This window comes from Notechis scutatus, chromosome 5 (assembly GCF_049901735.1).
Source record: "Notechis scutatus isolate UNSWTSFEM ecotype Mainland chromosome 5, rNotScu1.2, whole genome shotgun sequence".
Classification (NCBI taxonomy): domain Eukaryota; kingdom Metazoa; phylum Chordata; class Lepidosauria; order Squamata; family Elapidae; genus Notechis; species Notechis scutatus.
In genome coordinates this window covers 13,137,325-13,150,987 of record NC_142013.1, presented here as the reverse complement: position 1 = coordinate 13,150,987, position 13,663 = coordinate 13,137,325, and the positions used below count along the sequence as shown (strand labels likewise).

General features: G+C 42.6%; 1 protein-coding gene across 1 annotated transcript in view; it reads left to right on the top strand.

The window, feature by feature from the left end:
* MAML2 (mastermind like transcriptional coactivator 2) overlaps nucleotides 1–13,663 on the top strand; it is a 209,491-nt gene that overhangs the window by 185,472 nt on the left and 10,356 nt on the right. Inside the window, exons 3-4 of the mRNA XM_026675598.2 lie at nucleotides 9,374–9,544; nucleotides 12,852–12,963. Of these exons, the coding sequence (XP_026531383.2) occupies nucleotides 9,374–9,544; nucleotides 12,852–12,963 (283 nt within the window). The remainder of the gene's footprint in view (nucleotides 1–9,373; nucleotides 9,545–12,851; nucleotides 12,964–13,663) is intronic.

Sequence of the window (13,663 nt, the reverse complement as noted above, 5' to 3'; positions counted from 1 at the left end):
TTCTGGATTTTTTTTTTTTAAAAAAACCTATTCTGGAGAGTGGATTTGCTTAACAAACAGCCAGATGATTTGTTTCATGACTGCCATAAAAAACAATCAGAGGCATAATTTTGGAAGGCATCATCCACATCTTTTTCTTGGTTGTGTGAAAACCATTACGGAAGGAAGGAAGCAGAGGTGGTATTCAGCAAGTTCTGACCAGTTCTGGAGAACTGATAGTAGAGACTCTGAGTTGTTCGGAGAACCGTCAAATACCACCTCTGACTGGAGATCACGACTTTTAACAGATAACAGATAATCAGAGTTGGAAGGGACCTTGTACGTCCTCTAGTCCAACCCCCCGCCCAAGCGGGAGACCCTACACCATTTCTGAAAAATGGCAGTCCAATCTCTTCTTGAAAGTCTCAATTGATGGCGCTCCCACAACTGCCGAGGGCAAGCTGTTCCATTGGATGATTGTTCTCACTGTCAGAAAGTTTCTCCTTATTTCCAGGTTAAATCTTTCCTTGTTCAGTTTCCATCCATTATTCCTTGTCTGGCCTCCAGGTCCTTTAGAAAATAGCTTGAGCCCTTCCTCTCTGTGGCAGCCCCTCAAATATTGGAAGACTGCTATCATGTCTTCCCTGGTCCTTCTCTTCACTAGACTAGCCAAGCCCAGTTCCTGTAACCATTCTTCATATGTTTTAGTCTCCAGTCCCCTTAATCATCCTGGTTGCTCTTCTCTGTACTTTTTCTAGAGCCTCAACATCTTTTTTATAGTGTGGTGACCAAAACTGGATGCAGTACTCTAGGTGTGGTCTTACTAAGGCTTTATAGGGTGGTATTAGTACCACTCTATAAAGAGTGTTTTTTTAAAGAGAGGACATTCTTTCAGATGCTACTCTGATTTTCAAGAGGCCTAATTTCTATAAGACTCACACTTTCTTCAATACAGGAGATGTCACTAAAAGTCCCTTATTTCAAGGATTCAATTTCCTCTCTCCAGCATTTAATTTAAAAAAAACATTCCTGATCAAACTCACTGTGCTTTGGCCAAACGGATATTTCCTGTGAGGTGTAGTCTATCTCATGACAGCTGCTGTTGATGTTTTCCATTCAGTCATGTCTGACTCTTGGTGGTTCTATGGGCCACATCTCTCCACTTCTTCTGATCTTGCACTACACTACTCATAGAATCATAGAATAACAGAGTTGGAAGGGACCTTGGAGGTCATCTAGTCCAACCCCCTGCTCGAGCAGGAGAGTCTACTCGACTTGCAACAGTTCATTTATTGACCGCAGTTACAGTGCCATTGAAAAATCTGATATGACTGATATATTTTTTACACCTCGAACCATTGCAGCATCCCTGTGGTCCATGATCTGAATCAGGGTATCAAACTCAAGGCCCAGGGGCCAGATCTGGCCCATGGGGGTGCTTAAATCTGGCCCGCAGAGCCACCCTAGAAACAGCACTGGCCCGCAGTGCCTCTGCCATCAAAAGCAGAGCTTGGGAGACCTGTGTGCAGCCCTCCTGAGCTCTGTTTTCACTGGCAAAGATTGCAGGAGGCCATCGCACTCAAAAACGCAGCTCGGGAGCCCATTTTTGTTGGGAGAGCGCTCGGGCCAACCAGTAAGGCTCACTGGTGCCCTAAGCACTGACAAATCTTGCTGCCCCCCCTCCCCCCCATCCTTTGTACTGTACAAACAAAGCCAAGCTTAGGCCACATCAGGGGTCTGCAACCTGTGGCTCTGGAGCCACATGCGGCTCTTTCGGCTGTCTGCTGCGCTCCCTGTCAGCTGATTCCACCACTGGCTGGCCCTTCCCCTCCCCGTCACTCCTCACCTGGCCTGAGAAGGTAAGGGGGGGGGTGGCGAGGGATGGAGACTCATTCCATATCCCAGAGCAAGAGGTTAATGAGTGGGAGTGAGTGACCTCGAGTTGGCCATGCCCACCCAGTCACACCGGTTGTTAAATTATTGGCTCCCGGTGTTTTCTTTTCTGTGGGAAATGGCTCTTTGAGCGTTTAAGGTTGCAGACCCCCTGGGCTACATAAAAGTTTTTGTGGTGCCCCCTTTGGGCCTGGTGCCCTAAGCACGTGCTTAGTCTGCTTAATGGTTAATACACCACTGGGGCCAACACAGGCACCCCCGACACGTCCAGCTGGCCACATCCACCCCAGCCCCCAAGGTCAAACACAACCCTGATGCAGCCCTCAATGAAATCAAGTTTGACACCCCGGATCTAAATTCAGGTGTTTGGCAGCTTTGGACAAGATCTAGATTTTTAAGAGAAGGTACTTCCACTGTGGTCAACATCTCCTCTCAGGGTTCTTTGTGCAATGGTTTGTGATTGTCCTAACTGCAACTGTCACAGTGGTGCCTAGAACTAACCTGTACTCCCTCCATCAGACTAGGGATAGAATAGCTATCAGCCTTTTGACAGTTTCCTGTCCCCTCCCTTCCTTTCCACACCACACTGACTCACAACAAAGGGATAGTCTCCAAAACTGCTGGAGTAATTGGGGAAATCCCCATAGGCTAGACAAGGACACCGTGATGCTATGACATCATTGTAGCTGAAAAGAGAAGGGAGTGTTATATGGAGCCAAAGTCAAGGATTATCTAGAATTCTGACCAATGAGAAAGCAGCTCATCCACATGAAGCTCAACTAAGTCAAATCACTAAGTTGAAGACTTTTTAAATGTAGGCTTTTGGGACAGTTGAGGGTCAGAAGAAAATTAGTTTGGTTGCTCATCAGAAATGGTAAGATGGAACCTCAGAGGCAGAGATCAAAGCAAAATAGAATAAAAGAACAGAGATGGAAGGGACCTTGGAGGTCTTCTAGTCCAACCCCCCTGCTCAGCCAAGAAACCCTGTACTATTTCAGACAAATGGTTGTCCAAACTCTTCTTAAAAACTTCCTGTGTTGGAGCATTCACAACTTCTAGAGGCAAATTGTTCTACTGATTAATTGTTCTAACTGTCAGGAAATTTCTCCTTAGTTCTCAATTGCTTCTCTCCTTGATTAATTTCTACCCATTGCTTCTTGTCCTGCCCTCAGGTGCTTTGGAGAATAGCTTGACTCCCTCTTCTTTGTGGCAGCCCCTCAAATATTGGAACACTGCTATCCTGTCTCCCCTAGTCCTTCTTTTCATCAGACTAGACATATCCAGTTCTAGCGACTGTTCTTTGTATATTTTAGCCTCCAGTCCCCTAATCCTCTATGTTGCTCTTCTCTGCACTCTTTCTAGAGTCTCAACATCTTGTTTACATCATGGTGACTAAAATTGGATGCAGTATTCCAAGTGTGGCCTTGCCAAGGAATTATAAAGTTGTATTAACACTTCACATGATCTTGATTCTACCCCTCTGTTAATGTAGCCTAGAACTGGGTTGGCTTTTTTGGCAGCTGCAGCACACTGCTGGCTCAGATCAGTTGTAGGAGTATGATGCAAGCCTTATGTGGAAGAGACTGATTTTACCTTCCCTTTTTCCCAGTTGCAGATAGCTGGTTTGGTCATGTTGACCCTTGCAACATCTCCATGAAAATGATCCTATGTCAAACCTAGGCCGTTTACATTCTTAATTGTACATTGTTGCATATCTTTGTTTTGGCTCACTGACTTATAAATTTAATGACTATTTCTACATACGCTTTCATATTTAGTTCTTTTTATGCCTTGTGTATTTTGAGAGACCCCTTCTTCCAAAGAGAAGGGAGAAGCAGGACAGTATCCTAGTCTCTCCAGAGATTATGTTTGTTTATCGCCCATACACAAAAAAAACTAGATCCATGATGGCAAATCTATGGCATGTGTGCCACAAGTGGCACGCAGAGTCATTTGTGCTGGCACGCGAGCCGCAGGCAAATTTACCTCACTGTGCATGTGCGTACCTCACAGCTGTGTTTTTTTCCGGTTGGTTTGAGGCCTTTTTCGGACTCCCAGAGGCGTGGAAAAAGCCTCTGCAAGGCTTTTCAGGCCCGTTTTGTCACTTCCTGTAATACCGGAAGTGACAAAACGGGGATATAATTCGGCCTGAAAAGCCTTGCAGAAGCTTTTTCCAAGCCTCTGGGAGGCCGAAAAAGGCCTCAAACCAGCTGAAAAATCACCTGTGAAGCGCAGTGCAGGTAAAGGGGTGGGTGTGAGGAATTGCACACGCATGCGCAGGGGGCATGGGGAGGGGGGGCGCATTTCATTCTGGGTGCTGGCATGTGAGTGTGTGCGCATGCAGTTTTTGGCACAGGAGCCCCAAAAGGTTAGCCATCACTGCACTAGATGATTTGTTTGCTTCTGTTTCAGCGAAAGGTCAGTTCTACTGTTTATCTTCCATGCTGGTCCCATTCCAGTCTGCGTTGGTAGCAGGCCAAGTCAGTGTTCAGAGGATGATCATAGCAAGACCTGATGGTCATCCCTCTCCTTCTTGGCCTTCCTATTCTTGTTGGCTGGCTTGTCTGTGGGTCATTCAAGCAGAAAATAGAAAGGTTGTGGAATCCTTGGTGTTCTCTCAGCTTGATTGTCTTCTTGTAGATGTTTCATTACCCAACTACTGTAGGTAACTTCATCATTCTGCTTTTCACAGTATGGACTTCAGCGTTAGACTACCTGAAACTAGGATGCAAAGAAGGGAGCACATGGGCCATCTGCAAAATACTAGCACCTCTTATATATTACCATATTACCTCCCCACCCCTCCCAAAAAAAATGTGTGTAGGCAATATAGTCGAGCCATTTTGGGATATTTTAAGAAGGAAAAACTCCTTTGTGACATTGAAGGCTAAATTGTTAGGTGATAACAGAGAGTTATGGAGGCCTTTAATTCTTTTCTGCCACTTAGTAGTTTCCTTGTTTTAGCAACAACCCAGGTCTACTGTACTTTCTGTTTTATACCAACTCTCCAAATTCAGGTCCACTTGGAACCCTGGCCCTCCACTTAGTTTTGGAGCACAAATTTTCTTATGTCTGATAATGGTCCTTAACAGAACAACAGAGTTGGAAGGGACCTTGGAGGTCTTCTAGTCCAACCCCCATGTTCAAGCAGGAGACCTTATACTATTTTCAGGCAAATGGTTGTCCAATCTCTTCTTAAAAATCTCCAGTGATGGAGCACCCACGACTTATGGAGGAAAACCATTGCCCTGATTGTTTTACCGTCAGGATATTTTTCCCCTTATTTCTAGGTGGGTTCTCTCCTTCCTTAGTTCCCATCCATTGCTTCTTGTTCTGCCTTCAGGTGCTTTGGAGAATAGCTTGGCTCCCTCTTCTTTGGGGCAGCCTCATACATATTGAAAGACTGCTATCATGTCATCCTAGCCCTTCTTTTTATTAGTATTAGACATACCCAATTCTGGCAACCGTTCTTTTTATGTTTTAGCCTCCAATCCTTGAGCCAACAGTAGCTGCACACCCCAAACAGCAATCTTTGCCTGCTAAAATAATCCATGCCTGCTTTATGGTTTATCACAATTCCCAATTCCAGGCATTTGTGACTTCTGCAAGAAACCAAGATAAACAAAACATTTTTTTAACCGGGGGGGGGGGGGGAAGAGGAGGCATTTGAAGCAAAAGCTAAAGAAACAAGTTAAAATGTTCCCAGTGTTGTTGTTCTGAATGGTCTTCTCCCATATGAATGGCTCCCCAGCTAGGAAAGGGGAATAAATTGAGGTTGACTGCGCCAAGGCAATATGAGGATAGGATCTTATTGTCAGACCCTAAGCATGAAAAGAATGAGAAATCTCTGACATGCATAGCTGTGGTTTGAGTGAATGAAAGGGGGAGGCGGAAAAGGGGGATAATATTTCCAAATCTTTCCAGGCAACACAATCAGCAACCAAGCATGTATTAAATCAGACCTTTTTTATTTATTTATTTGCTGTAAGGTAGAAGGAGATAATTTTCTGACAGCCTAAGAAAGAATGAAAAATAATAATAAACAACTACATTTTTGGCCTCCCTGGAAGAATTTATCCATAGCAAAAATGACAAAGGGTTTTGTCAGTTGCACATGGACGCACGGGCATTCACACCTACGTATTCTCAAGAACCACGGCTCTCATATTTTCCTCTTTGCATCAATCCGTATAAAATATTTTACACCCCATTGCCTTCCCACAGAAGGGCAGCGTTTGTCAACCTTGGCAGCTTCAAGATGCGTGGACTTCAATTCCCAGAATTCCCCAGCCGGCATCTAAAATTCACTTGAGATTTAGAAACACTGGCCTATAGGATTCCAACATCTGTACTTGGGAGACATTATGTGGACATATTTAAGAAGACTGCCCCATCTGATCACCCATGAGCACTCCATAGCCGAGACAGGAAATACTCCAGACTGCCTCAGCAGGAGACTACACTGAGCACATGAAGAAACAAATTAGACACAAATCACTGTCGGCCTTTGTTCGTGTTTAAAAAAAACTTGATCATGTTGCCTATAACCGTGTTGCCTGTATCTTTACAATTTTATATTTTTTTATTTGTTTCCTAGTGTGATTTGATTGCTTATTAGTAACCTATGACTATCACTAAGTGTTGTATCTTATGATTCTTGATGATTGTATTTTATTTTTTTCTTTATGTACACAGAGAGCATATGCACCAAAAGACAAATTCCTTGTTTGTCCAATCACACTTGGCCAATAAAGAATTCTTCTATTCTATTCTATGTTTACAAATAATACTAAACATCTGGTTGTTTAATCACGTTCTGAATTTTTACCTATCCGAGAGCTGAGCATTATACTTCAATTATTAGTAGGCCATGATAACTGCCTATAGAGAGAGGACTGTGAATATCTCATAATGCCTTGTTCTGAGGATACTTCACAATAGGGTTAGGGTTAGAATTAGGTTGGCTTGTTGATCTGCAGGGGTGTCCAACGGGCAGCCTGCAGGCCGGATACATCACGGGCAGGCCACACCCACCCCAGCTCCGTAAATGAGGGAAACATCAGAAAATGTCACATGACGTGGCAATTTGACACCCATGTGCTATAGACTGAAAGTGGTGTTAATGTCACCTGGAAAGATGGATGGGTAGATGGGATCTTCCTTTTAATTTAAGTGCTCTGTCTTCAGATGAGATAAATCAAATAATCAATACAGACTTTCTTACAGTAGTGGTGAGAATGTCCACCTAGTCCATATAGAATAGAATAGAATAGAATAGAATAGAATAGAATAGAATAGAATAGAATAGAATAGAATAGAATAGAATAGAATAGAATAGAATAGAATAGAATTCTTTATTGGCCAAGTGTGATTCGACACCCAAGGAATTTGTCTTGGTGCAGATGCTGTCAGTGTACATAAAATAAAAGATACATTAGTCAAGAGTCAAGAATCATCAGGTTCAACACTTAATAATAGTCATAGGGACATATCTTGACATTTTGACATTAAACAACCAATGAAGATTGCTTTGAGTTTGGCTGATGTTTAAAAAGCTACACAGGATTGTAAATGGTTGGTATTGGATTAGAAATCCAACTAGGAAGTCCCAGCACGGTACACTAGCCTGAAAAGTTGGGGGGAGAAATCCCAGAAGGTGGCAGTGTCAAGCCATTTGTCTATGGTTGCTGAGAAAATTATGGTTATGTCCATGAAGTTGTTAAGGGTCAAGTTTGACTCAGAGGCGATGTCTGTGTGGAGATTTTCAGTCATCCAGGTCACGGTTGTCTTAAAGGTGCTTTTTTCAAAAGGCAACTGGACTTGTGTGAAAGTCTTCAAAGGAAAACACCAAGAAAGTCATGTTGCCTTTTGGAAAAGAAAAAAAAAAAGCACCTGTGAGACTCAGAGGAGGGTTTACCTTACCTTCTCCAACTGCTCTTTGGTTCTTTGTGAAAAGATTTTTAATCCCTTGGCTGCACCATTTTATTGGTGATTTGCTCCCAAATTATATTGCTTCGTTTTACATTCTCATAAACTGCCCTAATTAGCTTTTTGACAGAAGAATTGGGCAATAATGCTTACCCACACATAAAATAAATAATGAATGAGTGGAATTCAGAAAGAGCAATGGGCAGGAACTAAATTATAACTTCCTGGGTGAGTGGCTAGTTTAATCTGAAACTCTGGTCTTGATAATTGCCTAGAATTTGATGGGAACATGGAAATTCCTAGCCTCAGTTTACATCAGGTTAAATACATCATGTAGTCCTTGGTTTTGTTTCTTGGCCACAATGGTGTCTAAAAAAGAAAGAAGCCAGCCATTCTGATTTCACACAGAGAGAGCTATATGTGCCTACAATTTCCAATTCTTTTTTCCAACATTTATTCTGAAAAGAAATAGAACCAAAGAGAAGACACATCATTTTACCAAGGAGGAAGATAGAAAGCTTAAATATTCGATATAAAAACAAAATTTGAAGAACGCATTGTATATCAGAGATGAACTGGCTCCATTAACCTTTATTTACCTCAGTAAATAAGACATGGGCCACCCATCACAATTCGTGCAAAGGTTGTTGTTTTTTTCCCCCCATTCCTTACTGTGGCAGTTTCCCAAATTTTCATGTGCAAAATTTACTTCAGGGATAAATTAGATAAACGATTTATTGTCCAACTGACCAGCTTTTCAAAGCAATATTTAATATAACAAAATGTGTGATCAAAAAACCTGCATGTGGAACCTGCATGTGGAAGAAAATGTGGTGTGAGATCAAATAAGAAAGATATCTACCCTCTGGTGGCATTGGCCATTAGACTTATCTGCCTTCATGTCCAAGATCAGAGCTACTGTTTTGCTTGTTCAATGCCATATAAAAATGTGGTAAACATTTATGGAGAGACAAAATAAGTCGACCTATAATGAGATCAAGTGAAAATGGAGTTAACTGATAGAAAAATAGTATGTCCCTCCCATCCCAAAACAGTAGGATAAAGGAATAAAATGTTACAACTGCATAATTATATCTGTAGCGATAGCTGATGTTCCATGATCAACTACTAGCTCTTATGACGTGTAGTTCCTCATAGTTCCCAGGACAATTCAGCCGACAGCCAGGAGTTTGATCCTGACCGTCTCCAGGTTGACTCAGCCGTCCATCCTTCTGAGGTCAGTAAAATGAGGACCCAGATTGTTGGGGGCAATAGGCTGACTCCGTAAACCACTTAGAGAGGCCTGTAAAGCACTGTAAAGCGGTATATAAGTTTAAGTGCTATTGCTATTTCTTTGAGCTTCAAGATTTTCATTTCACATGCAAGGATAGCCTTAATTTTTTTTTTTCAAACTATGCTTTGGTCAAGTTCTTCCAGTAGACACCACAACTTATAACAGAAGAATCTTTCTTTTGATCCCCTTCCAAGAAGATAGGGTCCCTTTTCCATTTTGGCTTGTCTGTACCTTTGTACCTCTTTGGATTCATCCCTTCTTTCCTTCTTTCTGTTCCAGAATCAACATGCTGTCTTGAATCAAAGTGGAGGCACCAACCCAGGATCTTCCTCGTGCACAAATACAAACACTGGAACCAACTACATCAACTCATCGCCACAAGCATTGCTGAATCAGCAGCTGAAACAACAGTTCCTCCTTCAGCAGCAGCACCAAATATTAACTGAAGCAGTAAATATCCCAGTTTTCTATTCTAGCTCTATATACCCGTGTTTTCCCCAAAATAAGACCCAGTCTTATTTTCTTTTGGGCCCCAAAATAAGCACCAGGTCTTATTTTTTGGGGATGTCTTACCCCTTCCCTTAGGACCACTGCACCTCCCATGCCACAACACCCATTTCTTCTGTGGCCGCTCATGGCCAAGCACCATGCGGTTGGGGCTTGGGAGGTCTGGCTGCAGTGGTCCTAAGGTAAGCAGGTGTGAGGTGTGTGGGGCAGCTCATCCCAACCCCCACCCCTTCCCTAGCTTTTACGCATACATCTTGCCCCACCTCATGCAACCAGACTACGGGAGGGAGTGGGTGGGGTCTTAACTAGTGCTTATTTTGGAGGTAGGGCTTATATTAGGCACGTTTTAAAAAATCGAGCTAGGGCTTATTTTTGGGATAGGGCTTATTTTCGGGTAGACACAGTAAAACAACCTGCCAGGATCCAAAAAGGAAATGTAAGGGGAAAAAACTGCCCAACTCATTTGGAATTGTTTGGCCCTTGAGAAGTTTGGTGGCCAATCCAAATTGCACTCCTAGGCCTAGCAGTTCTGAAGAATCCATACGTGTGCTTCTGAAGCAAGAGCACGAAAGTTGAACATGTCTTGTCCATGGGGAACATTAGAGGTTCACATGTCTTCTCTAGTTAGCTAGGTCAGGAGCAGATGCTGAGAAGGTTCTCTGAAACCTTGAAGTCATTGTAGAAGGATGATGGTCAACTAGTCTTTAGGGGAACCTTAGACATTATGAGTTTTAGAACTGAACGTTTCCTTACCCCTCCTCACATTTTTATTTGTTTGTTTCAGATGAACCATAGCTTGACAATTTATGATTCATGGAACAGCAGATAGTCCTCCCTTAGTGACTGTTCAAAGTTACAATAGAGTCTACCCCGCCCTTCCCACGAGGCACTTACAACCCAGTTTCCGGAGTTCTGACAGTTGCACATATCCCCCTGATTACATGACTATATTTTGGGCACTTGGCAATTATCTCACTTTTGCAACTGGTTGTTGCCTTCCATGGTCACATAACTGAGATTTATGACATTGTGGCACAGTGGTTAGAATGCATTATTGCAGACTAATTCACTGCTCACTGCCAGGAGTTCGATTCTAACTGGCTCAAGGTTGACTCAGCCTTCCATCCTACCGAGGTCGGTAAAATGAGTACCCAGATTGTTGGGGGCAATAGGCTAATTCTGGAAACAGGTTAGAGAGGGCCGTAAAGCACTGTGAAGTAGTATAGAAGTCTTAAGTGCTAGTGTTATTTTTTGCAGGTTTCCAGAAAAAAACACCCATAGTAATAAATTGCTTTGTTTAAAGATCACTGCAAAAAAGTCATAAAATCAGATCTGGTCACATGAGTGCCTTGACTTATGACCATCCTCATGGTTTATTAGAAATTCTGGGTGCCATTATGACTGTGAGGACTACCTGTAAAAATATTAGAGAAGGACCTCAGTACAGAAATCAGCAATGATATGATTGCAGACAAGGGTGGGAAGTTTGTATTTTTATCCCCAAGGACAGCAGGTCCTTGGGGATGAAAATACAAATTTCCTACCCTTGTCTGCAATCAAATCATTGTTGATACAGAGTTGATACAGTGCAGCAAGTACCATTTTCTTTTTAGCACAGGCAGATGACAAACAAGGATCTCACACACACACACACACCCTTCAGGCAAAATTTGGTGTGCTTTCCAGAACTGCCCAATTGGACTGGAAATGCTTTTCTTCTGCAGGAAGAGTGAGGCATAAGAAAGAAAAGTTATTATTCCATCCAGATCACTTAAGTTGCCTGCATTAATTTATAGCCTTTTCTTAGAACTATCAGATATTGTCGTCCCAACGGTGCTTTTTCAAGAGGCAACTGAACTTTCTGGTTTTTCTTTGAAGACATTTCGCTTCTAATCCAAGAAGCTTCTTCAGCTCTGGCTGGATGGTGTGGAATGGAAGGAATTATACTTCTTGCAAGCAGCTGGTCAGTTGCATTCTCGTCTGAATGCATCCCATCAGAGCGGAAGAAGCTTCTTGGATGAGAAGCGAAACATCTTCAAATAAAAACAAGAAAGTCCAGTTGCCTCTTGAAAAAGCACCTTTGGGACAACCATGACCTGGAAGATTGAGAATCTCCATAGATATCAGATATGTCCCAGCAACAGTTCCTAAATATCTGTTTCATCCCAAACAATATACAAATATTTCACTTGAACTGTGGGGTCTCCATATTTCATAACCTGAAATTACAGTTATCTCTACCAGCTTCCCCAGGAGCCTGTTGTCCTCCATTGTTGAGAAGTTAGTTTCCAAAATTAATTCCAACCACTCTGAGGGACATCAAGCTGGAGAAATGTGTTCTAATAAATATCCCACAGCTCCCCACCTGCTTCTCCTCTTGTCAGAGTATATTCATTAACTGGCAGAGACATGGTTAACAAAGTTAGCGTGACAACAGACCAGCCAATGGGAGCTGACAGCCTGGGTGTGGTTTAGCTCTGTGTGCTTTGCTGAGAATTGAAAGTGAAACTAGTCTTGCTTGTTTGCTGAAACTGATATCTGCTCTGAGCTGCTGCTTGTGTGTTTGCTAATGTTAGGTTGAAAGAATCTATTAATGGTATTGTAAACTTAACTTCAACATGTTAATATGTTTATAAAGAAGTTAATGATCCTGCTGAATCAGTCATCTGTGTGTTTTCTATACATGAATTTCTGCTGCAAACTCTTAACACCTCTGTTGCATCAATGGAGTATGATATCCTTTGAGAATACATCTTTGAATGTATGTATATGCTGTCAGGTGATTCTGTTCAAACCTCTAGAATAATAAATAAATAGAGAATGTGGTGGTGGCTCAGACACTGAGCTTGTTGATCAGAAAGGTTGGCAGTTTGGCAGTTCGAATCCCTAGCAATACATAATGGAGTGAGCTCCCGTTACTTGTCCCAGCTTCTGCCAACCTAGCAGTTCAAAAGCACGTAAAAAATGCAAGTAGAAAAATAGGGACCACTTTGATGGGAAGGTAACAGCATTCCATGTGCCTTCGGCATTTAGTCATGCTGACCACATGACCACGGAGACATCTTCGGACAGCTCTGGCTCTTCGGCTTTGTAACGGAGATGAGCACTGACCCCTAGAGCCAGAAATGACTAGCACGTATGTGTGAGGGGAACCTTTAACTTTACCTTATATGCTGTCAGGTGATTCTTTTCAAATCTTCAGAATAATAAATAAATAGAGAATGCTTTTCTCTTTTTCTTCCTCCTGTAGGAGAAAGGCACCCCTCAAGATCAACTGAATAGACACCTTACAAGACCACCACCAGATTATAAGGACCAAAGAAGGGGACAAGTCAATGTGCAGCAAACACACCAATATTCTGGTAAGCATAAAAGCAAACAAGCCACCTTCAGACAAAGATTTGACTCATTTGAGTGTGGGACACGTGGCTCTTTCCCCCTGAACATCACTTCAGGTCTTCCTTCTCTCCAAGTTCGATGTGGGAGTTTCTCCTGTTTTCTTCCTGTTTTCCCGTCTCCCTGGTCTCTCAAACTTCCTTCCTCCTAAACTTTCCTTTCCTTTCATCCATTCGAAACACAAAAGTCTCCTTGTCCCTTAATAATCTTTCCCGAGGCCTTTTCCCTACCCCAAACAAACCAGCATTCAGTTTCCTTCACAGAAGCTACATTGATTTTCAGGAACCCTCCACTGACCTTTCCCCCTCCACTGTTACGGTATCCGTGTACGTTGTATGGCATCGGTGCAGTTGCACCCACAGCTTAAAAGTCCATTCACAATTTTGAGCCCACCCCGTCTCCTATCAGCTTAATCGGAGGATGTCTAAAGAAAATGCCTACATAAATCTGTTGGAATTTGCCTGATGGCTGGATAAATCAAGGGCTTCCACACACACACACACACACACAAATGAAGAGCAGTTCTAACATGCAATGAGTCGTCTGATGATTCAAACGTTCTTCACGGATCCTCACTTTCAAGCATTTGAATTTTACTTGGTGAAGATCTAAACTGAGCCTCATGTTTCTCTAGGTCTCTGAATAGATTAAAGAAGGCTGATTTGG